Here is a 23,765-nt window from a genome sequence, read left to right as displayed (position 1 = left end):
AAGTCATTCACAAGATGTGCACGATGGGGACGCGAATTGTCGTCCACGAAGACGAATGCCTTGCCGATATGCTGCCAATATGGTTGCACTATCGATCAGAGGATGGCATTCACATATCGTACAACCGTTACGGCGCCTTCCATGACCACCAGTGGCGTATGTCGGCCCCACATAATGCCACCCCAAAACAGCAGGGGTCCTCCATCTTGCTGCACTTGCACCACGTGTCTAAGGCGTTCAGCCTGACAGACTTGCCTCCAAACACGTCTCCAACGATTGATTTAAGGCATATACGACACTCATTGGAGAAGAAAACGTGATGCCAATTCTGAGCAGTCCATTCAACATGTTGTTGGTCCCATGTGTACCATGCTGCACGGTGTCGTGATTGCAAAGCTGGACCTCGCCATGGACGTTGGGAGTGAAGTTGCGCATCACGCAGCCTATTGCGCACAGTTTGAGTCATAAAACGACGTCCTGTGGCAGCACGAAAATCATTATTCAACTTGCTGGCGTTGCTGTGAGGGTTCCTCCGAGCCATACCCCGTAGGTAGCGGTCATCCACTGCAGTATTAGCCCTTGGGTGACCTGAGCGAGGCATGTCATCGACAGTTCCTGTTTCTCTGGTTCTCCTCCATGTCTGAACAACATCGCTTTGGTTCACTCCGAGACACCTGGACACTCCCCTGGTTGAGAGCTCTTCCTGGCAAAAAATATCAATGTGGAAGCGATCGAACCGCGGTATTGACCGTCTGGGCATGGTTGAGCTACAGACGACATGAATTGTGTACCTCCTTCCTGCTGGAATGACTGGAACTGATCAGCTGTCAGACTCCCTCTGTCTAATAGGCACTGCTCGTGCATGGTTGTTTACATCTTTGGGAAGGTTCAGTTACATCTCTGAACAGTCTAAGGGACTGTGTCTGTGATACAATACCCTCAGTCATTGTCTATCTTCAGGAACTTTGGGAATTGGCGTCATGAAAAACATTTTTTTATGCGTGTACTTGTCTTGTGATGGACAACATTTACCAACTCTGTCTTCATACAGGTTTCATGTGCAATAGTTGAAGGTGCTATGTAAGAGCAAAGAGTAATGATGGTGTGTTTCAGAATCATCAACAATGTCTGCAGTGAATAAGGTTCGAGACACTGGAGCTGTGGACCTGGGCGCCCTTCTGAATGCGGGATAGGGCGCTATGGTGACGCTGCTGTCTGGAGAGACACAGCTCGTGGCGCACAGATCGGTCCTGGCCACCAGGAGCCCCGCCTTCGCCTCCATGTTCCAGCACGACACGCTGGAGGCCAGCAGCGGCCAGGCCACCATCGCAGACGTGGAGGGGCAAACGCTGAGGCAGCTGCTGGCCTACGTGTACACCCTCCAGGCCCCCCAACTGCCCGACATGGACCCCCAGCTCCTTGCAGCTGCTGATAAGTACGGATTTTCGACCCTAAAGGCCGTGTGTGAACATCAGCTGATTGCACAGCTGGCCGTAGAGAGTGTGGCGGCCACAGCTGTCCTCGCCATCAGGCATTCGTGCACTGACCTAACTGTGGCTGTTGTCCCTTCATGAAGGCCAACGTCCAGGTAATGGCCACACAGGGTTGGGCAGATGCAATGCTGAACCAGCCTCAACATTTTATTCAAGTGACTCGTCTTGTTGCTGCGCCACTTGCAGAAATTAGGTAAGCACAAGACAAGACACTCCTCTGCATTTTCCAGTTCTATCCTTACATGGGTCTGTACCATAAAATTGACCATCGTCTACAGAAATTTGCTAATAGTTCACGACATTTTCATTGCTTTCTCATAACGGCTTCATCGAATCTCTAATCTGAACTGTTTTCATTAGGAGTTAAGTTAGCTAAAAGAAGTTTTGGAAAACTCGATATTTTCGTAGCTTCGCAGGTTGTATTAACCTCGAAGCAATCCATCCTTATATGTAGTCACTATTTCCGTTATACTACTTGTGTACAACACATTATTTGGGTTTTGGCATCATGCTTCTGAACAAAGATCATGTTGATAGTATACTCAGCAGGTGGAATTTTCGATTTGGGCAAGATGGTGTGCTGCTCAGTATAGACATAGACAAAGAAATTTGTGTGTTTTTAAACTGTGCACGTGAGTGCTTGAACCATTCTCTGCATGATGTACAGGTCTTCACAAAAAATAATGGTTCTTCACAAAAAAAGTAATTGCTCACTGCCACTACTTCGCTGGCAGTAAGCTAGCCACAAATAGTGTCACACTACATAAACACAAGCTGAAGGGGAGGATTAAGTACGTCTCTCTTTACCAGTACCAAGTAGCAGTACGCTGGAAAACGAGTCAGTCAAGGAGGGCAGCAACGTATTCATAGTTACCCATTTGTCACGTTGCCGTGCTGTAAATGCTGACTTGCCACAACTTTTAGTTCTAGTAAATGATACTGCTTTGTCAACATTGGGTCCACATTTATGTCTCACAGTTCCCATTCAGCTGCCAAGATGACAACTAGAACTGACAGGTGAATCTCTGCACATATCATCAACCTATTACCTTGCAGTACACAGCTCGTGGTCTAGGGGCTAGCGTTACTTTCTCTGGATCACGGGGTCCTGGGTTCGATTTGCAGACGGATTGGGGATTTTCTCGCCCTGGTGACTGGGTGTTGTGTTGTCCTCATCAATTCATCGTCATCTTCATTATTTGTGAGAGTGACTAGATTGGATTGTGGAAAAGAAAATAGACTGTGTAAAAATTGGGACTTTGTTCAGGTGCTAATGACCACACACTTGAGCACGCCACAAACCAAACATTAGCATCAGCATCATCATCGTCGCCACCTTGCAGTTCTTACTTTCACAAGCATCCCACCAGATGCGGGTAGTAGTGGAGAGCTTTGCATTAGTACACAGTTGAGGATATTAAAACTCAGTGACTCAGAAGCATAAACCACATACTTGGGAGTTCAATATGTCAGTGTAATCCAGTATGGCGATGACGAATGCACGCTTCCAATGTGCGTTCACGGCGATGTCGCCAAACACGGATGCGACCATCATTATGCTGTAAACAGAACCTGGATTCAACCGAAAAAATGACTTTTTGCTATTCGTGCACCTAGGTTCGTCATTGCGTACACCATCGCAGGCGCTCCTGTCTGTGATGCAGCGTCCAGGGTAACCGCAGCCATGGTCTCCGAGCTGATAGTCCGGTCTGCTGCAAACGTCGTCGAACTGTTCGTGCAGATGGTTGTTGTCTTGCAAACGTCCCCATCTGTTGACTCAGGGATCGAGATGGCTGCACGATCCATTACAGCCATGCAGATAAGATGCCTGTCATCTCGACTGCTAGTGAAACAAGGCCGTTGGGATCCAGCACAGCGTTCTGTATTACCCTCCTGAACCGACCGATTCCATATTCTGCTAACAGTCATTGGATCTCGACCAACGCGAGCAGCAATGTCGCGATACGATAAACCGCAATGGCGATAGGCTACAATCCGACCTTTATCAAAGTGGGAAACGTGATGGTACGCATTTCTCCTCCTTACACGAGGCATCACAACAACGTTTCACCATGCAACGCCGGTCCACTGCTGTTTGTGTATGAGAAATCGGTTGGAAACTTTCCTCATGTCAGCACGTTGCAGGTGTCACCACCGGCGCCAACCTTATGTGAATGCTCTGAAAAGCTAATCACTTGCATCTTCTTCCTGTCGGTTAAATTTCACGTCTGTAGCACGTCATCTTCGTGGTGTAGCAATTTTAGTGGCCAGTAGTGTAGATAAAATCTTGGAGGAGCAAGCATCGTATCCCTACCCTCCTGTCTTGTTTGAAATTCTCTATGGTGTTAATAGATCCTGTCCATTGAATACCAAAAGTTTCCTTCTACTTTGGCAAAGCAGGTGATCTTCAATATCGAACATGCTGGAGCTACTGATACATTTATGGGGATGGCAGTATTGATTAGACATATCCATACCCGTCTCCTTTCTTATAAGCTGTATCACAGGTATGTATGCCACACGCAAGTTTAGTTCCTATGTTTTTCAAGTATTTCTAAGCATATTTCTGCAGTACACAACGGTCTGTTTCAAGCAATGTAAACGTTATCTTTGAGATGATATTGTTTACACTGCCAAAGCCGATTTTTCTTTTAAGTGTATCCATTGTTTTAAACTCCTCAAGCAACTTTGTTTGTTCAGCGTAATGTAAAATGAAAATTAATGTGTGAAAATGAAACACATCACCAGTGAAGTGTTTTCGAGAATATCTGACTCTGAAACATTGCACGTAAATTTACTTTTACCTGCTTTACTCAAAAGTAAATTCCGGAAATACTCTTGATAACTTTTATAATCTACTTAATGAAATTCCTGGTCACAATTTTCTTCAGTCTCTTAGACTTCACAACATATTGCTTGGTGTCTGTCCATCTGATTGTGGTGAAGTCAATTTGTTATATAACTTCCCATTCAGATCTGTATGGCCATGACAAGCTTGACATTGTTTCTGTAGTAAGCTGATAACCCACTTTACCAGATTGTATTGCCATCTCTCTCTCTCTCTCTCTCTCTCTCTCTCTCTCTCTCTCTTTCTCACACACATACACACGCACACACACATTAGTGATTTATCAAGCAGCTCCAAATCTCCTAACTGGCAAAAGTAGCAACCAGCTGACTTTAACTACTTCCTTTGTGAAGTCACGATTTCATGACTCTTCACGGAAATACATGTTGTCCATTGCGTTATGGAGCCTCTTTATCGTTACTTTCACTAACATTTACTGCCCCATCGCAGATCCGGCAAGTGAGAATAGCCTAATAAACTGAAATTTTTAATTACGCTACAGTGGTCACCTCAGATCAGATGTCGGGCATTCACCCTATTTGCAAGTGGCTCGCAAAATCGGATTTTGCAAACCGATTTCCCAATATCGCTTCTGGTTGGTCATGTGAAAACATCAAATCGATTCTGGAAATTCGCTTCTACTCGTCAGTTTTCCAATTCCGCAGTCGATTTTCGCTCCCATGGAAACGCATTCGGTTTTTAAACGTGCTTTCGCTGTCAGGTTTAGTCACGTTTTTTAACATTTTCGGTTAATATGGAAGGTTAATATGGCTCTTTGCACAGTGGAAAATATGTAGCAGTATTAGACTGAAGCTGTTTACACTTCGTCTAATTGAAGAGAAGTAGCGATTGCGATCATTAAATCAGAAACAGTAAGAGCCGTTTTCCAGGCGCCATATTTAACAGGGCTAACATATCCGCTTCAGGCATTAACATGTAAACATGACAGCAGAAAACGGTTCCCCAAATTCGGTTTCCATCATTCGTGTGATGCGTTGTAGTGACTGTTTCTCTGTAGCTATCTTACACACGCACACACACACACACACACACACACACACACACACGTCGATTCATCATTGCTGTGGGACTGTGCCTCACATTGACCTCTTGAGTAAAAGTGATTGTTTGCCCATGTGCATCAATTCCGTTTATTGTACAGCATTTACATTTCTGTGATAATGTTTTAATGTCAGTTAAATTTCCCACTGGATTGACTCCATTCTGTCATGAGTCGTCATCTTTCTGCACTGCTACTTCCTCTGAAGCACCTTCCCAGCTAAGTTCAAAACTTGCTGTCGAGTTCATTTTCGGTGTCTCTTATAGCCCATTCCCTGGCACGTGAGCTACAAACACTTTGAACACTGTCTGATGATCATAGTGTTACGGTAATAACAGTTAAGTACAATTAAAGGTCTGAGACAGCCTGTTTGGTGTCCTTCTAGTTTCTGTGTGATGTATCCCGCTGAAAAATTCTTCTGCCAGTCCAGATTTATTATGGGCCATTATATTTATCTTTTATTTGTGCTTAATTTTGAACAATTTGTTTTTTGGGATGATAAGCTCCAGCTGTACGGAGAAGTAATCTAGAAATTCGTAGTGGTCTGTACCGCCTATGCAATTAATTGAAGGCAGTTTGTTTATTGTCATATGCTTTTCGCTTCTTTTATTTGGGAAGCATCATCAGTGGCATGTAATACATATTTCCTTTTATAGACGCAATAAACGTATTATGTGGTAGATATAATATGCTGCTCCATTAAATTTTGTCATGCTTTTCTCTTGCTTTTTAGATTAGAATCAACTACTGTAGCACAAATTCCGTAATGTGAACTTATCGTTCAGTGTTACTTACGATTTCCAGCGCTGTTGACTGATATGTGTGGTCGTGGAGATGTATTAGTTAGTTTCCATACCTCAGCTGGCCGATTTATGGCGTTCTTTCACCCATATTTGTCACATAGCATATATCACTTGCACCTTCCATTTTGTGATCAATATGTGTGTTTTTTCAGTGTGTAGTGTTGCCAACTGCCGTTGTGTGTTTGTCTGTCTTTTGTGTGTGTTGTGTTGCGATTTGATATTTTTCATTTTTTGCTTTTGTGTGTGTGTGTGTGTGTGTGTGTGTGTGTGTGTGTATTTCCTGTGTATAATCGTGTAATTCTTTTTTGAGGGGGTGATTTTTTGGGTAGTTCATTAGAAAATCATTTATGTTAACTGACAAACTATTCTTGTTCAGAGTGTGTGTTCAACTATCCCTGTAAACACTCCCTCAGCAGTGCTGCCTGTACTGTGGAGACCCCTATACACCCCCACCCCCTATGTGAATACACTCACCCATGCAGTACCTCTCTCTGTGCAGTGCGCTGGCCACCACAGGGGGTGGCCCCATCTCTGGCAGTCACCATCAACCTCACAGTGACCACAGCCGGACTCCTGCCACAGCTACACCACCCACAGCTCCCAACCACACACCCCCAGCTGATGATGCAGCTGTCTCTCGCATGCAAAGAGTTGCAGCACTGTTTAAACACTTTTTGCACATGTGCTACCACATTCCGCGGTGTTGACTAAGTGTTACTTGGAAAAAAATTGAATCCCTGGTTTTTTAGTTTACGAATGAAACAAAAGTTACAGATCTCGGAAAAAATATATTATTTTATTGTATTTGAGTAGGGATACCATGAAATCATCATTTGAGTAGGTATGCGTCAGAGAGATGGTTTCTCTGGCTTCACAGTGAACATTATGTTCTGTTCAGAATTATTGAAATGCTCTTATGTGATAAATGTGGCATAGGAAGCATATCCATTTCAAACGATTCTTCGTTCATTGGTGTGCAGTTTCTGCTTTCAATGATGCTTATTTATCTTACAACTTATTTCCAAAGAAAATGTCTGTGGAAGCATGGTTTTGTTGAATTACGATTCAACAAAACCTAGATCTCAAGCAAATGAGTAATTGTGGATGTAAGTGCATACAGTTTCTCAGAAAAAAAAATGATGAACAAAGAGTAAGTGGGAACAGGAGTAGGAGGAACAAAAAGTAAATATTCGGCACAGGATTGAGAGTATGGCTTGTTTTGAATGTGTGTTCAAATATACTTTGAGTTTTCTCTAACTGACATTTATGAACATTTATATATACAGTGACCATTGAAAATTTGTGTTAAATCTGTGCCCAGATATCCTGACTATCAGAGGCAGTCACCTTAACCTTCAGTCTATCTGACCACACCCTGAGCTCTGACTCAATCTTTGTCGTAGACGCCCCACCACTGATTTCCATACACTAGTATCAGAGTTTCTGCCATGGGGTATGTGTGAATAGCAACAATGGGTAGAGGAGTTAGTGGGAAACCTTGGTTCATCTTAGTACAATGTGTTTGAGAATCTCTAATGGTAGTGTTTGGATATCACAGGCGAAAACATCAGCCACAACGAAAGTTGGAGAGAAGTGCAGGTGTTCTCATGTGGCCTAAACGTTAATGCACCTGCATGCAATAATCAGAAAATCTGGCCAGTCTTGTTGTGGGTGTGATTGAGTGGAGATGCGTGCGGTGCTGTGTGCCTTGCCAACTCCAAGCAGGTGACAGAGTTTCGCAGGTGTTTTGAGTACAGTTCTCTGTTCATCATGGAGCAGTTTTTGTGAAATTCCAACCTAAAGTGCATTTTTTAAATCAATTACCAATGGTAGTAGTCACAGATAGTTGGCTTTACGAGAAAAAATATCTCTATCTGAGAGTGGATTGGTAGTTTTGCAGTATGACTGCATTGCCTACGCAGTTCACTTTAAAGTTAAGGACCGTGCATTTTGTATCAGAATCTTACGCATACAGACCTGTACTACCAACGGTGAGCTTATTTAACATCTTTTAAATTATTCAGTGCAGAATGCAACGAGATATTGTTAACTATTGAAAGGCGAAACATAGGACCAAAACGATCATTTTAAAAAGTTGATAATGTGGTATATCATAGACCATCCACACACCTTGATGCTTGATTACGTCTATGTCAGTGATAGCATCATCCAGCAGGTTAAAAGCTCATTATATAAAGCCAGAATCGTGCAACAGTTCTTTCAAGAGGACGATAGGGAACCAAATTTCATGTCTTGGCGACCAAAATCGACTTGCCTGTACCTAGTGGAACACACATAGGATGCTATTGGGTGCCAACTCCATGCCAACGAACAACCGGCCCAATATGTATGGGAATTGATCTGTGCATAGTCCCAAAACCTACCAAGGACTTGTAGAATTCATGCCACGCACAATCGTTGCTGTATTTCATAAAAAGGTAGATTGATGTGCTATTTAGCAGCTGATTATAATGTTTTGGCTAGTGTGTGTGAGTGTGTGTGTGTGTGTGTGTGTGTTTTTTAGCAGCGCTATTTGACAAAAGCTCTTGACCAAATGTGAACAGCATGTGTAGTAACAGAGCAACCACAGTTCTAAACCTGTAGACATTTATAGCTATGATACACAAAATACAAAATCAATACACACAGCAGCATACAGTTTGGCAAAAGGAAACAACGCAATATTATTCCCCATGCCTCTACAGATAACACAGAGTATAACACAATTTCTTGAGGTATAAACAACTGAACGCCATAATAATCAAGACAATGTGACTAATTTTTGCAAGCAAGGCAAGCACGTGTGATAAACAATAACACTGATGACAAAATATTGGTTCTACACAATAAACAATAAAGTAAAAGCCCATGACTCCAGCAGAACAGTTAACTAGTTAGAAATGACAGAATGTAAAGCCAGATGCAGTAAGCAACTACGAAACACATTTTTATGCATTTCCGCACACTACATGTAAATCCATAGAAAACTATGTTTTATCCTCACCACAGCAGCAAAGAGACTGTAGACTGGTATAATCTTACTGTAGGACAGACCGTCTGGAAACGATACTATTGCTACAAACATTTTTGATCGCCAGCTCTGAAGGAACAATTTAACTTTATTCGTTCAGAAGTCATTTGACAGTCACTGAAATGAATTTACTTTACTACAGTTAATATTCAGTGCTCTACCTGGAATCAAGGTGGATGTAAGCTTACGTAGCACAATAGCTTCCGTCATTAAAATTTGAAGTTACATATTAATGAAAATTTAATATTGAAAATTAAATGAAGAAATCTCAAAACCTGAAGCACTAAGTGAATTAGCAATGCGAAAGCCAGTATTATAAGCACTCAAATAAAATTAAAGCTGTATTTTCCACCTAAATACACTTGTGACAATCTTGCACTGTCGTAATTCTGAGATTGTTTTATATGATCTTTTGATCGTTTAGATTTACTCAGAATTATTTAAACACAGTGACAGGGAAATTAGAATTCAATTTCTGAATTTAGGATAATTACTTTAAGAGATACTTTTAAAAAATTGGTTGTGTTCAGTAATTAGCTATGAAGTTTATGACCGTAATGTTAAATGTTGAAAAACTGTGAGGGAGAGAGAGAGAGAGAGAGGGTGATACATACGTGCGTACGATGAATCCCTTCCCCCGAAAATTTCTCTCCTTCGTATTTCCTCTGTGTTACCATAGGCGACGAGTCAGTGATCTCATTTGTACTAAGGTTGCCGCACACGCGAGGTCCTATTCGCTTCCATCACCCTGAGTGGAATGCGTTGAGTTCTAACAAATGTTCGCCAAAATGCAGTATTCTACAGTACTTGTCCCCTGCGCAGAAAACTGCACGTAGGTCGTGAATCCGTAATCTTGAGGCTGTAAGAAACTCTTAGCGAAATTGATATTATGTGAATAACTAAATTTTAAGGTATTTTTGTTTATATGGGACGGCACTCACTTTTTATAAGTAGAACACCACAAACTGCACAATTACATTCCATTTTAAGAGTCATAAATAATTTCCGTTCTTCAACAAAATAATGAGCTACGTATTTCCATAATTACTATCACACTGTTCTCAGCTATATGTCTAAATGACCAGAAATTGCTGACCAAGTCTTAACTCTGACCTTACAGCCTAACCACTTCGCCCGCCAACCAAGCTAGGTGCGATCCGAAGATTACCAAAGGGCTTCGTTTCCTTTTCGTTTAGCAGTTGTTTATTATTCTGCTGGTTATTAATGCTTGTGAAATAATGGAATGATAGCACGCTACTGAGAGACGCTTTAATTTGAAATGCAAATAAATATGCTCTTTAGTTTGTCTCATATTAATAACGGAAGAAGATCATTTTAGGCGCGCAACTTCCGAACGCAACAGCCAATCGCGGAGAAGGACCACAGTTTAGGCGGTCTTCCTCATGATACCATAACCGAATAAATCATCTGTCACTGGTATCTCACACCACATTACGTCACCTTGCCACTTGTGCCTTCTCAACTGCTGTAAGAAGACCTTCTTGCACCTGTACATGACGGCTCTACGGCCAGAAATATTACAACACTTCTGGTTACTTAGGTTCACTAAATATTCTTGCCTTGTTTATCGTGGCTGTTGCGGTCCTGTGTGGTTGACGTTCACTGACTGATAATTGGTTAGGATCTTCATGTCTCCAGTAAGATGGAATCAATTTGTTACTACCACCTTGCATGCAGTAGCCATTTTCCTTGAAGTTGCGTTGGCTCCATATTCCATCTTAGATTATGTTGGATGTGCTTGCTTTCCAGAAACTGAATTTCTGAAGACGACTTTACGAGACGAACGCTGCTGCCATTACAGCTTTCTCTTTATCATGCACAGTTTGACCACTCCGGAAATTTTGACATCGCCAGACATGGCACAGGTAACTACCTAACCAGGTTACTCTGCTTCACGATTTTCTGAGCCACTTAACGTGAAAGTCATGCACACAACCACAGGCTTTATTTCATTATCGAAAGTAACATACATTTTCAAATAACCTACGAATATTACGGTCGTTATAATTGTAGAAATCATTCATTATTATGCTTTTGCTTTCCTTAAACAATATCTGTTACTCCATTCACTTTCACATGACAGTTAACAAACTTTAAAAAACGTCAATGTGTCCCCCTTTTTGTTGAAGTATCATGTAAGTATTACTTCAAGGAAATATTTCTTCAGATAACGTAACTCTAATTGAATCATTAGCTACTTTTAATAACATCACATTTTCCAACAGGATAACATACTTACGAATGGCGTAATAAATAAAAGTCTTACTGACTAATAACTTTTTGAGTTTAGTATATGTTTTTATTACAACACTCTGTCATATATCATATATGTCATTTATCGTTTACTTACTGAAAAATCCAATTTTCAGTTTGAAAACCTATAGACTAAATTACTTTGTGCTTCTGCTCTATACTTATTTCTAAACCCAAATCATTCATAATATTGACAGATTTTCTAAAATGGCAGAGGGCAAAGGGTCTAAGAGCATCCCTTGCTCACACTTTCATTTGCTTTGAGCTTTCACTTATAGTGACTTTTGTAATAATTTTCTCAGTCTCTTTCACAACAATTTTTCACTGTTTTCCAAGTCCTTCATCACGACCCACATTATTTCTTTTATTTTTTTCAAGGCCCTTTTTCTAAAGCACTGCCACTTTTGTTACATTTTATATCTTTTCAAACTTGAAAAACTCAAATGCATGCAAGAAATAATCTTGTTTTTATGGTTTAGCACATATTAAACATCCATTTATTTTAGACTATATTTTATGCCTGTTAATTATTATTTTGACCTCTATGTGTGTATTTTCTCAACTCTACTATATTCCTTGTACCAAATGTCTTCATCAGTGTTAGAAATTCCAAAACGCAAGCATCAGTATGAGGAATATTTGCAATTTTCTTAAGTCCACTGGAAATAAATTTGAATTTTGTTACTTCACGATTAATTTCACTCGCTTTCTCTTGAGTCTTAACAAGATCCAAATGTTCTGTTTTGAACTTTGGATGTTTCAGATTTTCATCTTGCCCACAAATCTTATCTTCAGTTCCTTCTGTCATCTTGATCTGAAGTCGCTGTTTCTTCTCATTTAGAGTAATTTCCTTACGAGGGGGAAGTCTAAACTAGTCATCACTACTGCACTCAGCTGCATCGTTCCCTAGATATAACTGTTTTATTTTCCTTTGCTCGACATGCTGCTAGAAATTCTTCAGTTCATCGATAAATTTCTTTGTCATCTTCATCCTCTTCTAACAAGTTCCTCTTAGAATCTTACATGTAATCTTCCTCTTCATCCAGCGTTGATAGTGTATCTCCCTGATTTTCGGTGATTTCAGGAAAAATACTGTCAGTGTCACGAGCTTTTATTTCATTGGGCACACATCCCATAATGTTAGTATTATCTTCATGACGGATGACTTTCCGCCCACACTGAATAAACACCAAAACCAAACCAGAATGAGTTTTGATTACAATTGTATCGGGATAAGGTTCATTTTTCTCTTTGACAGTTACCTTCTTTTGATAGTCTTCTCTACATATTGGTTCTCATTTAGAGAATGGAATTATCTCATCAAAATCTATTTGCACAATTTCACATGAATTGGTGTGCAAGGCTTCTTCTTTTCCTCCATTTCTACTATTGGGGTAGACTCTTATGGGTCACTATCTGTCCTATTTTGTTCAACTTTCGCAATTTCCAACCTGTCATACGTTTGACAAAGTTCCCAAAACCACGCACCACGCAACATCAGCTGAGACGGCTTCTAAATAGCACTTTATTGTTACCTTCCACAGAAATATGCCCTTTCTTCGGTACTTCCAGACAATGTTCTTCATAATCCATTGTCTTTATTTCTTGTCCTGTAACACTATGCCCTACTCTATTTCATCTTTTTCAGTTTCACCTACCTCCACACCAATCAAGTCTTCTCTTACTCTGTATGTCGGTACCTCAGTGTCATACTGCCGTGGTTGTGAAACGTGTTTCCAACAAGATCATGCTCTACGTTTCTGATGCTATCTCCAAGCTGACAGTACTTTTGCAGTCATCCTTTCTTGGGTCAATTTCTTTTTTCTGCACACAATAGAGCCGAAATCTGAAAAGAGGTTAATTTTCCTCATCTCTGAGCCCCCAACAATTTTTGAAGTTACCTGTATCAGGGTTACGAAAACTTCCATAACCATGTCCTCTCATCATAGTTATTTGGTGCCCATTGGAGCTTCCTATTTCAGGTAAAAAAGGGCTATGAGCACTATGGGACTCAACTGCTGAGGTCATTAGTCCCCTAGAACTTAGAACTAGTTAAACCTAACTAACCTAAGGACATTACAAACATCCATGCCCGAGGCAGGATTCGAACCTGCGACCGAAGCGGTCTTGCGGTTCCAGACTGCAGCGCCTTTAACCGCACGGCCACTTCGGCCGGCTATTTCAGGTAGATTATGATTCCTGAAAGTTCTTTGGTCGCTCATTTTATGTCACCGATTCTCATATTCAATTTTCTCTGAGAAATTGTCCACTGTATCATGATTGCTGCTGATGTAACATTTCAAATCATCAGCCAGTTTCTTGCATAACTCCCACAATATCTCAGATTCTAAAGGCCTATCCTTGAAATACTTTAGTCTTTTATATCAGGTCTCACAGTAGGCCTTCATAGTATTATGTCCAAGAATGTCTGACATTTTTGCACAGACCAAAATTCCTCTAAAATCTTCTGTCGGAACGCCAAGAACGTCATATGAGACATGTCTAAGTTCAACCCCCATGTCTTTGCACTACCAGTCATACCATCAAATGCTAAATTAATCTTTTCCTCACCTTTCATGTCTTTTGGTACCACTCGTTCGCAATACCTTATGAAATCCGCCATATGCCAACCTCCCTGTTTGGTCTGAGGATTGTTTTTCTACTCTTTGCTCAAAAGCTCTGTTTTTTGCACAAACAAACGAGTACTATTCACTTCATTTCAAAATTATATGTGATATGACTCTGTTTCACTACAAGTTCATGACCAGTGAAGACGTGACTGTAAACGCTCCAGACAGCCGTAAGATAACGACATTACTGTCATTCACTATGCAGCTCGACAAACTGTATTGATGGCCTTGGGTGCCATTTCTTTTCATAGCGGGACTCTTTTGGTTGGCATCCGTGACACCCTTACAGCATAGCGTTATTGTTTCTTCTGCCTGTCATCGTGCTTGTCAAGTCCTACCTTGGCCAGGAAGGTCATCACGTCTCTCTTCAACTGAGATCGTTTGGATCATTGTGGGCAGGGCCCTCCAATCAGCTTGGGCGTTTGACGATCTAACGCGCCAGTCGAACAGAATTAGGTACACTATCCCTCAGCAATACATCAAACAACTTCATGAATCCATCAATCAATGGCAAGCCGAATAACTGCTTACATAAGAACCAGAGGTGGACCAACACATTACTGAATTGCTCAGTCTGTGGAGCTCTTTCTCTTGAATCAATCATCAAATTTTTCTGAAATAGTAATAATTTGTTTGAGTGTACATGTGCTTCAGACCTACAGATTTCCATCCCATTCGGATAATTTCTCTGTTGTGTGTCTCTTTTTTTTCTTAGAGTGTATGTCCAAACGACAGTACCGAAAAGTAACTATAAAAGAAATCCTAGCTCATACAATTAGATATTCCTACTAATTACCTATACATGAAGTACTTTAACATGAACAGGATATATGGTTTCAGCTAATTGGGAGCATGCTCATAAGTGATGTCTGTAGTGATGGCCATGAAATGAGAATTTCTGATAAGTTCAAAATGATAATTTTCATGATTACATATGTTATCAGTAAAATTAATTATTTAACAGCAGTCCTCCGTCACATTTTCTAACAGAATGCAGGCAGCAGAATGTTAGCTTAGTATGATCTGACAACATCCTCAAGGCTGTGTTTAGTAACGCAACGGTACACCACATATAAGTACCACTGGGATTCTCGAAGTCACAGATACTGGATCTCTAGCCATGGCAGTAAACATTGTGGATCACAAGAAAATACTATAGAGCAACAGTTCTGTACCCAAATATCTCTACACTGCGCTGGAGCCCCATGGCAAAGACATACCGATCAACGTAGGCTAGATAAATCAGAAACTAGGTTTTATTCCATTGATTTGCATGGAAACTAGCTATTAACAAGAAAGGCTGACCACAATCATAAAAGTTGGCTGGTTGAATGTAATTAATGACATGATCTTCATGAGAGAGAAATTGTACAGGATTCTATGAAGTCCACGTCAGCAATGCCCATAATTACATTTAACATACTGCTTCTTAAACTGAGTGAGGAAAAGAGCAACTGACATGCAAATCGAAATGAGTCTCATTCTTCAAGCGAATTAGACTGATTACGTTTAAGTTGAATCATTATTTTAAGGAAAAGAAAGGTTGAAAACACACATTCTTCATGATTAAAGAACTTTTATTTATAATTCAAAGTGAAAGATTTAAAGTAACTGTTTAGGTAAATTCTCATACTAAATAAGAAATTATAGTTCTTGTGCTGATCTGATACAGATTTTACATTGTCTTTACACCTCCATTACTTTGCAGGTTCAGCATATCTGACTGGTCTCCACTAATACCATATCATTTCAATGCATCTTCATTGTTAATAATGTTTGCTTTATTCATATCTTTTCATTGCGTTTAATTCAGTTCAATTTCATTATTGTTTGTATGAGACACAATTTCTCAAATTGTCTTCGTAATAATGGAACGATATTTTCACATTAGCTTTATCTTGCTGCTGGCTATTATCGAATCAAATATTTTTCTAAAGTTTTACACGAGTGGAAAGAAAAAAATATAATTTTATGTAATACAATTGTTTTCAGAGTCATAAAGTTAAAAAACTGGAAGTATAATAATTGTTCTTTCCTGTTTCCACTTCAGCATTACACAGCCCTCTCTACCGCCCACAGTCCTTTCACTTATCTCCTTTTCCACTGGCACATCATTCCATTCCACTATTCTCTGTTTAACCTCCCAACTGCACTTAGCTGCCTTACCCTCTCTCCACCACATCCCATTATCCCCTCAAAAGCAGCACTTTACCACCTCCACACCCCTACCTTGATATCCACTTACCGGCCTCAGCCTCCTCCTCGCCGCCACCACACAGACTGCTTCTTTCTTCATGTGTTGTTGCTCAGGGCCTGGCCTTGGCAGCCAGAGACAGCGGTCATATATGTGTAAGTTATGTTTTTTCCACAACAGATTTACAGTATCGAGTTCCCCCACTCTTAACAGCCAGTTACCCAGACGTGCAGATTGATCCATATGAATGCCACCGCAATTCACAACATAGGCTTCTGATACCTCGGCCTTCCTGAGCATGTGCTGGCCTGGGGCAAGGGTGGGGGGCCTTATTGCATTGCAAGTGATTCTGAGACACCAAATGCTAATTAAGGGGATAGACCAAAAAAAATACACAATGATAATGTGAGCACATGATAGACTAAATGACTTGTAGAATGTCACGGATGAAAATCTGTTTGCAGCTGATTATCAGTACAGTGGAACTAGCCATGGAAACTGTTGCATGTGTCTACATGTGAACAACGTTTCTTGTTCCATATGAGTGCGCAATTTCACAGTTCAGAGTGTGACTCAGACTTACAGGATTAGTACGTGACTTTCACCTCTGTCAGTGCTTTATGTACTTTAAAACCAAGTATTGTTAACGTTTGTATTCCAAGCTGTTGCCAGATGTACAGTTGTTGAAAATATGCATTATCTAGCTCACCATTCTAAAGAAAGACCAAGACTCACATTATTCTCTGAATATGAAATGCGTTTTAGTAAATGAACTGTATGACCTACTAATCCATTAGTTTATTTTTATGGACTCATTTCCAGTAGAAAAAGTGACATCAATATCTGCATGAGCACATAATATTTATAGAAAGAGAAACTGAGTGTTTGCTTGCTGGATATTTGATGTGTCAGTGTAACATCTCCCTTGACAGTATAAACAAAGGGTTTTTCTTCTTAAATGCTCTTGGTGTGTAAGGAATTTGCTGCATTTTGCTCCTCATGACATGTAGCACACATTTTGTGGGAGTGGATTACAGGTATTGTCTGTTAGGAATGTTATCGTTAGGTTGCTGGGTGATACTGGAAAGTTGCCATTTCTCAGTACTTACATCAGTGGCACGCAGTCTGCCATGTATTCAGTAAGCCCAGAATGGCTTACAGTAATACGTCTAACAGTACTGTACACAAGTATATGAAATAATAATTTACTGTTTAAAAGGTTTTTCTGGTATGTCAGACACATAGGAGGCATAACAATCTAGTTAAAAGGTCCTGTGTGTGTGTGTGTGTGTGTGTGTGTGTGTGTGTGCACACTCGCATGTGCACACTCTTCCACTGGTGTGACCTTGTATGTATGACTGAGTTATTTACTAATGCATATAAAAACCATATATGTTTGGGTGTGAGTGGGGTTGATGGGGAGGCAGATTGTGTGAAGTAGTAATTTTCTCTATTAGGACAGTCACGAATAACTGGGCTAAAATTTTTGGCTTTCATGTGAGGAAATTTTCTTTACATACCTTCATATGTTCATGTTAGAAGGGATTACCATGCACAGAGAGATATTGATAGGTGTATCAAGTGAATATTTCAGTGGGGACAAGTACTGGATAACTGTAGCTTCTTGAGGTCTAAGCTACCCACTGTCTGAAATGAGTTATGGAGAATATGACAACTGAATTATTTGACCTGCCAGGTTAGCCAAAGGCACTAATGCACTGTTTGGGTAGGCGCACTGACCCCGGATGAAATCCGCCTGGCGGATTAACGACGAGGGCTGGTGTGGAAGCCAGCCTGGATGTGATTTTTAGGCGGTTTTCCACATCCCAGTAGGTGAATACTGGGCTGGTCCACATGTCCCGCCTCAGTTACACGACTCACAGATATATGCAGAATGTTCGCAATATTCCATGGCTTACACTAGATGCAGACATCTGAGGTACACTAATTCCATCCCAGGGGGTAAGAGTTGGCGACAGGAAGGGCATATGGCCATCCTCTGACACTAACATGGCCAAATCCATAGTAACAAGGCCGATCCCGCATTGAAGTGGGACAAAGGCCCAAAGCAAATGATGATGATAACTGTATTATTTATATGAGAGGAAATGGGTAGTGGATGGAGACTTTAATGAGTAGATACTGCCTTGTGTCTAGACACTATAAACTGACTTTCAGAGTGTTCCCTATCATAGGGGGGAGGTTTTCACCCTGCTATATGGATATGTACGAGGTGTGGCTAGAAAAAAACCGGACTAGTACTGGTGAAACAATAAAACGATTGCAATAAGGCTGAAAGTCGCGTGACCTGTCACGGGACTCTCGCTCCGCCTACTGCTCGAGTTTCATCTGCCTCCTGCACTCAGTCTGCCTGTGGCGTCTGTTTTAAGTAGTTGACGTTTTGTCTGTGCGTCGGAAAATGTTGAGTGTACAGAAAGAACAGCGTGTTAACATCAAATTTTGTTTCAAACTAGGAAAATCTGCAAGTGAAACGTTTGTAATGTTACAACAAGTGTACGGCGATGATTGTTTATCGCGAACACAAGTGTTTGAGTGGTTTAAACGATTTAAAGATGGCCGCGAAGACACCAGTGATGACACTCGCACTGGCAGACCATTGTCAGCAAAAAGTGATGCAAACATTGAAAAAATCGGTAAACTTGTTCGACAAGATCGCCGTTTAACAATCAGAGCAGTGTCTGAGTTAACAGGAGTTGACAAGGAAAGTGTTAGGCAGATTCTTCATGAAAGTTTCAACATGAACAAAGTGTGTTCAAAAATGGTTCCAAAGTGTCTCACAATTGAACAGAAGGAACGCCGAAGAATGATTTGTTCTGACATCCTGGAAAACATTGAAAGTGATCCCACCTTCTTACAAAATGTTATTACTTGCGATGAATCGTGGTTTTTTACTTACGATCCCGAAACTAAACGCCAATCGATGCATTGGAAAACTCCTGGTTCTCCACGACAAAAAAAAAGCACGAATGTCAAAATCGAAATTCAAGGCAATGATGATTTTTTTTTTGACATCAAAGGGATTGTGCACATTGATTGGGTACCAGAGGGACAAACAGTGAATCAGCATTACTACATTAGCGTCCTGGCTACCCTACGTGAGCGAGTACGGAGAAAACGGAACGATTCGTGGAGAAAAAAGTCATGGATCCTTCACCAAGACGATGCCCCAGCTCACAGTGCGTTGTCAGTGAAGACGTTTTTGGCAAAACACAACATTCCCATCTTAGATCATCCACCCTACTCACCTGATTTGGCCCCCTGTGACTTTTTTCTTTTCCCTAAAGTCAAGTCAGCTTTAAAAGGAACTAAATTTGAGACTGTTGAAGCAGTAAAAGAAAAAGCGACGGAAGTAATGTATGGACTTACCGAAAATGATCTGCAGCATTGCTATGAACAGTGGAAAATTCGTATGGAGCGGTGTAGAGACCGAGGAGGAGAGTACATTGAAGGAGATAACATGAAATTGTAAGTAATTGTAAATAAATGTTTTTTCCAGCATCAGTCCGGTTTTTTTCTAGCCGCACCTCGTATTTAGAACAGCTCACAATTTCGCTTCTATGATAGTTTCCCTCATTTGGTCTCTGTATTTATACTAAAGTATAAGAATCTTGATGGTTTGTGTAGGTGAAAGGGTACAGTACCGCCCGACATTGAAAAGAGATACAACATTCTTCGTTATTCTTGTCATAACAACATATTTTTTTTAATAATAACTCAATTTCACTTAATACACCGAAGCTGGATACCAGTGTAAGAAAGAAGGACCATTTATTTATTTAATTGATCACATGTGCACTCCCACAAAGTAAATCCCTACATCCAATTTGGTGAGATCTGTGAAATGAATGAATATATGGTCGTCTGCTAACCACAGGTAGTGAATGTGTAATATATAATCATCTTTGAGACGGTCCTTTGGTCACCTTTGTTGGAAACAAAGAGATGAAATTTACCTGAGCTTTGAGCGCCTGAAATGTGGCTGACCAATACAGTAGCATGGTGCTCCCCCACGTCGGCGGATGTGCGAGATAACCTGAAGAACGGCCATGTTTCAGCACTCTGGCGCTGGATCTTGTGTTGGTAAGACCTGTCTTAGGTGTACTCCATAAAGACAAAAGAGTGGAGGGAATGGTATGCATGTGAAATACTTCAGAGTAGTTTGGAATAATTATTTCACTATTTCAGGAACTTTTGGGGGGAGAATTAAATGACAGGCAGGTAATATTAGCACCGAGCGAGGTGGCGCAGTGGTTAGACACTGGACTCGCATTCGGGAGGACGACGGTTCAATCCCGCGTCCGGCCATCCTGATTTAGGTTTTCCGTGATTTCCCTAAATCACTCCAGGCAAATGCTGGGATGGTTCCTTTCAAAGGGCACGGCCGACTTCCTTCCCCCTCCTTCCCTAATCCGATGAGACCAATGACCTCGATGTCTGGTCTCCTTCCCCAAAAACAACCAACAACAGGTAATATTAAGGGGAACGTAGTAATCATCGTAAGTGACCAACGGTCTCAATGAAACCACGTGTAGCAATAAGTTGAAATACTTGCGAATGCTAGTACTAAGTTGAAATACCTCCGAGTGCTAAAGTTAAGCTGAATTACTGGTGTGTGTACTGTAAGTTGGAAATATTTAAGAAATGGCGTGTGCAGGACTTGAAATTAGAGACGAGCACTTCTACGTGGTGAGTACTGTGTGAGTCTCAATCAGTGTATGAGACAAACGATAAAGGTATCAGTTGATGACTCGCGTGTGGGACGAATATGATCTTAATATTACTTTGCGTGTTATGTTTCTGTCTGACGCTAGATTCAAACTCTAATACTCTGAGAGAGAAGCAAGGTGAGTCAGCCGTCTATCCAGTAACGCCACTTGGCTTGCATTTCACAGGAGGACATGCATATATCCTCCAGAGTTCGTGGTAGGAAAGATGAATATGGTCTTAATATTACTTTGCGTGTTATGTTTCCGTGTGACGCTAGATTCAAACTCTAATACTCTGAGAGAAAAGCAAGGTGAGTCAGGCGTCTATCCAGCAACGCCACTTGGCTTGCATTGCACAGGAAGACGTGCATATATCGTCCAGAGTTCGTAGTGGGAAAGAAAAGTAACGAAGTGGGGCAGTGTCGTGTGAAACTGGGATGAATACTAATTGAAGTGGGAAAGCTGAAAGTGAAGTGATTCTAACGCTGTGACTATTCTTTGTGATGTATTCTATGTTGTCAGTGTGATGTATTTCATGTAATTTAAGTATGTGTGGTTTGCATGGGAGAGTAGCAAGATAGGTTCAGAGGCAATGGGTTATGCATGTTCCTTTTTGTACCGCTTGGTCTGGAGTAAATTCTCGTGATGATGGGTATGAGAGTCGAAGTGTGAGATATAGCAGAAGATCCATCATCCTATCCAGAAAGTGCACTGTAGCGTTAAATAATTACGAGACCATAAGAATCACCAATGTAAAGCCATGCCCACTGGTCGGAGTTTCTCATGTGTAATTGTTGTATAAAATGTAATGGTGTGTTTAGGTTATCTTTAAATCATAATAGAATTTATCGGAATAAAAATGATAGTGAAAAGAAAAAGATTTGTGGCCTTGTTCTTCGAATAGTGTTTAGTCATGATACCCAGAATTTATAATGTGTGCGCCATTCATATTCAGTGCGATGGCCACGTGTTGATCAAAGCCGTTGGGTGAGAAAGAAAATGTGGTGTTGCCAGGGCGTAGTGAACAATCAGAGTTGTGTAAATTACTAATAGTCAGATGTGCGGTATCCGTTTCCGTTGCGCAATATTCATCAGGAGATAATTTGTAGCTTAATTGTGGGTACAAGAGCTCATGATCAGTCATTGATGTTACTCGATAAATAAGAACAAATCCACTCGCTTGGCAGACCACTCATCTTGCAGGCCTGACTGCTTGATGCCACAGTATGAGCAAGGCATGTGGGTGCCTCTCACAGGAGCCTTCCTGGAGACGAGAAAAACAAAAGGTTGCTCCAGGCAGCTGAGGAGGGGGCACTGCAGGAGATGCAGGTACTGCTTGCAGTAGGGGCAGACGCTGGAGCGAAGGACACAGTGTGCATCAGTGGCCTGCACAGGGCAGCAAGGGAGGGACACATAGAGCCAGTGAGGTGTCTAGTGGATGCTCGAGCAGTAGTTGATTCTAGGACCAACTTACAGAATACACCTCTGTACTTGGCACCATGGAAAGGGCATGTAGCTGTGGTCCGGCCACTGGTGGCATTGTCTGCTGACCCCAGTGCCAGGAATCAGTGGGGGATGACACCACTGCACAGGGCAGCACTCGATGGCTATGTGGAGGCGACAGCAGCACTGCTGGCTGTGGGAGCCAGCCCAGAGGCCAGGGATGACAGTGGTGCCACTCCTCGTCATCTCGCCAGGAAAGAGAACCACCAGGATATCGTAGAGTTGTTAACTTGAAGCTTTCACTCCAAATACTATATGTGGAATACAACACGTAAAGCTCCACTACTTAATTTGCCATTATTTTTAAAACATAGAATACAAAAAAATAATCCTGTCATTAAACATTTATACATATAATTGCACTAGTAGCACCTCAGCAAATGCAACAATGGGAGACACCTGTAAACTGATCTATGTAACTGTGCCTTGGAGGAAACAGCATGAAAATTTTTTCTTGAGCAACATTTACAACACTTAACAACAAAACTGAAAATACTCTACAATAAACACCAGTTCTGTGTCACACTCTCGAGTTTTTACCAGTATATTAAATGTTCAAACCACTTACGGTAATGCAGCCAAGTGTCGTCTTTGACAACTGCTGATACTTCAACATGCAAATACACAATCATTTTCAAGTCACACACGGCAAAATATTAGTAGTTGTCAAATATCCCACACGACTGCATCTCCTTCAGTTGTTAGCAGACCTCTACATTATTTGACTATGGAGAAATACTTGACAGGAGCATATATGATTCTTTGTTAGGCTAGTGTACACTACACCATAGCAACACTACTATCAAATAAGCTGTATGCTCAACTAAGCCACTACATATTTTGCGAACGAAATATGTAAGTGCACTATTTCATGTGTCTTGTCTGGTGTAGGCAGTAATTCATTATGAAACTGTACATTCAACAAATCAGTGACCCTGGCTATCGGACTAAGTATGAAACAAATCGAAGTGCAGGTTCTGATTATGTTGCCAATTATTACAAAGACTAGCATTCATTACTAAAATTTCACACCAGACAAGACTGAAAACAGCAATTAGTTCAATAATTAAATACCAATGAGAAATATTTAGTTAAGTTTATCCCTGATTCGAATTGAAAATTGCTGTTTCCTAAATATATGATTGATCATGATAACACCAAGGAGATTTATATGGTCTGCTCGAATGAAAGCAGGAAACGCA

General features: G+C 41.0%; 1 protein-coding gene across 1 annotated transcript; it reads left to right on the top strand.

Moving 5' to 3' along the window:
- Positions 1-1,570: 1,570 nt before the first annotated feature.
- LOC126213383 (ankyrin repeat domain-containing protein 65-like) lies at positions 1,571-22,797 on the top strand. The gene is made up of 2 exons (XM_049941088.1): positions 1,571-1,686; positions 22,317-22,797. Exons 1-2 carry the CDS (start codon positions 1,571-1,573, stop codon positions 22,795-22,797), a joined length of 597 nt encoding a protein of 198 aa, XP_049797045.1.
- Positions 22,798-23,765: the final 968 nt, after the last annotated feature.

The sequence above is a fragment of the Schistocerca nitens genome, chromosome 11, assembly GCF_023898315.1.
Source record: "Schistocerca nitens isolate TAMUIC-IGC-003100 chromosome 11, iqSchNite1.1, whole genome shotgun sequence".
Lineage (NCBI taxonomy): Eukaryota > Metazoa > Arthropoda > Insecta > Orthoptera > Acrididae > Schistocerca > Schistocerca nitens.
Note: the sequence above shows the minus strand (reverse complement) of the source record. Positions and strands in the feature narration are given on the sequence as shown.

Coding starts and splice junctions, on each gene's coding strand:
- LOC126213383 (XM_049941088.1), top strand. CDS start 1,571: ATGAAGGCCAACGTCCAGGTAATGGCCACACAGGGTTGGGCAGATGCA. Junction 1,687..22,316: donor GCGCCACTTGCAGAAATTAG/GTAAGCACAAGA, acceptor TGCCTCTCACAG/GAGCCTTCCTGGAGACGAGA.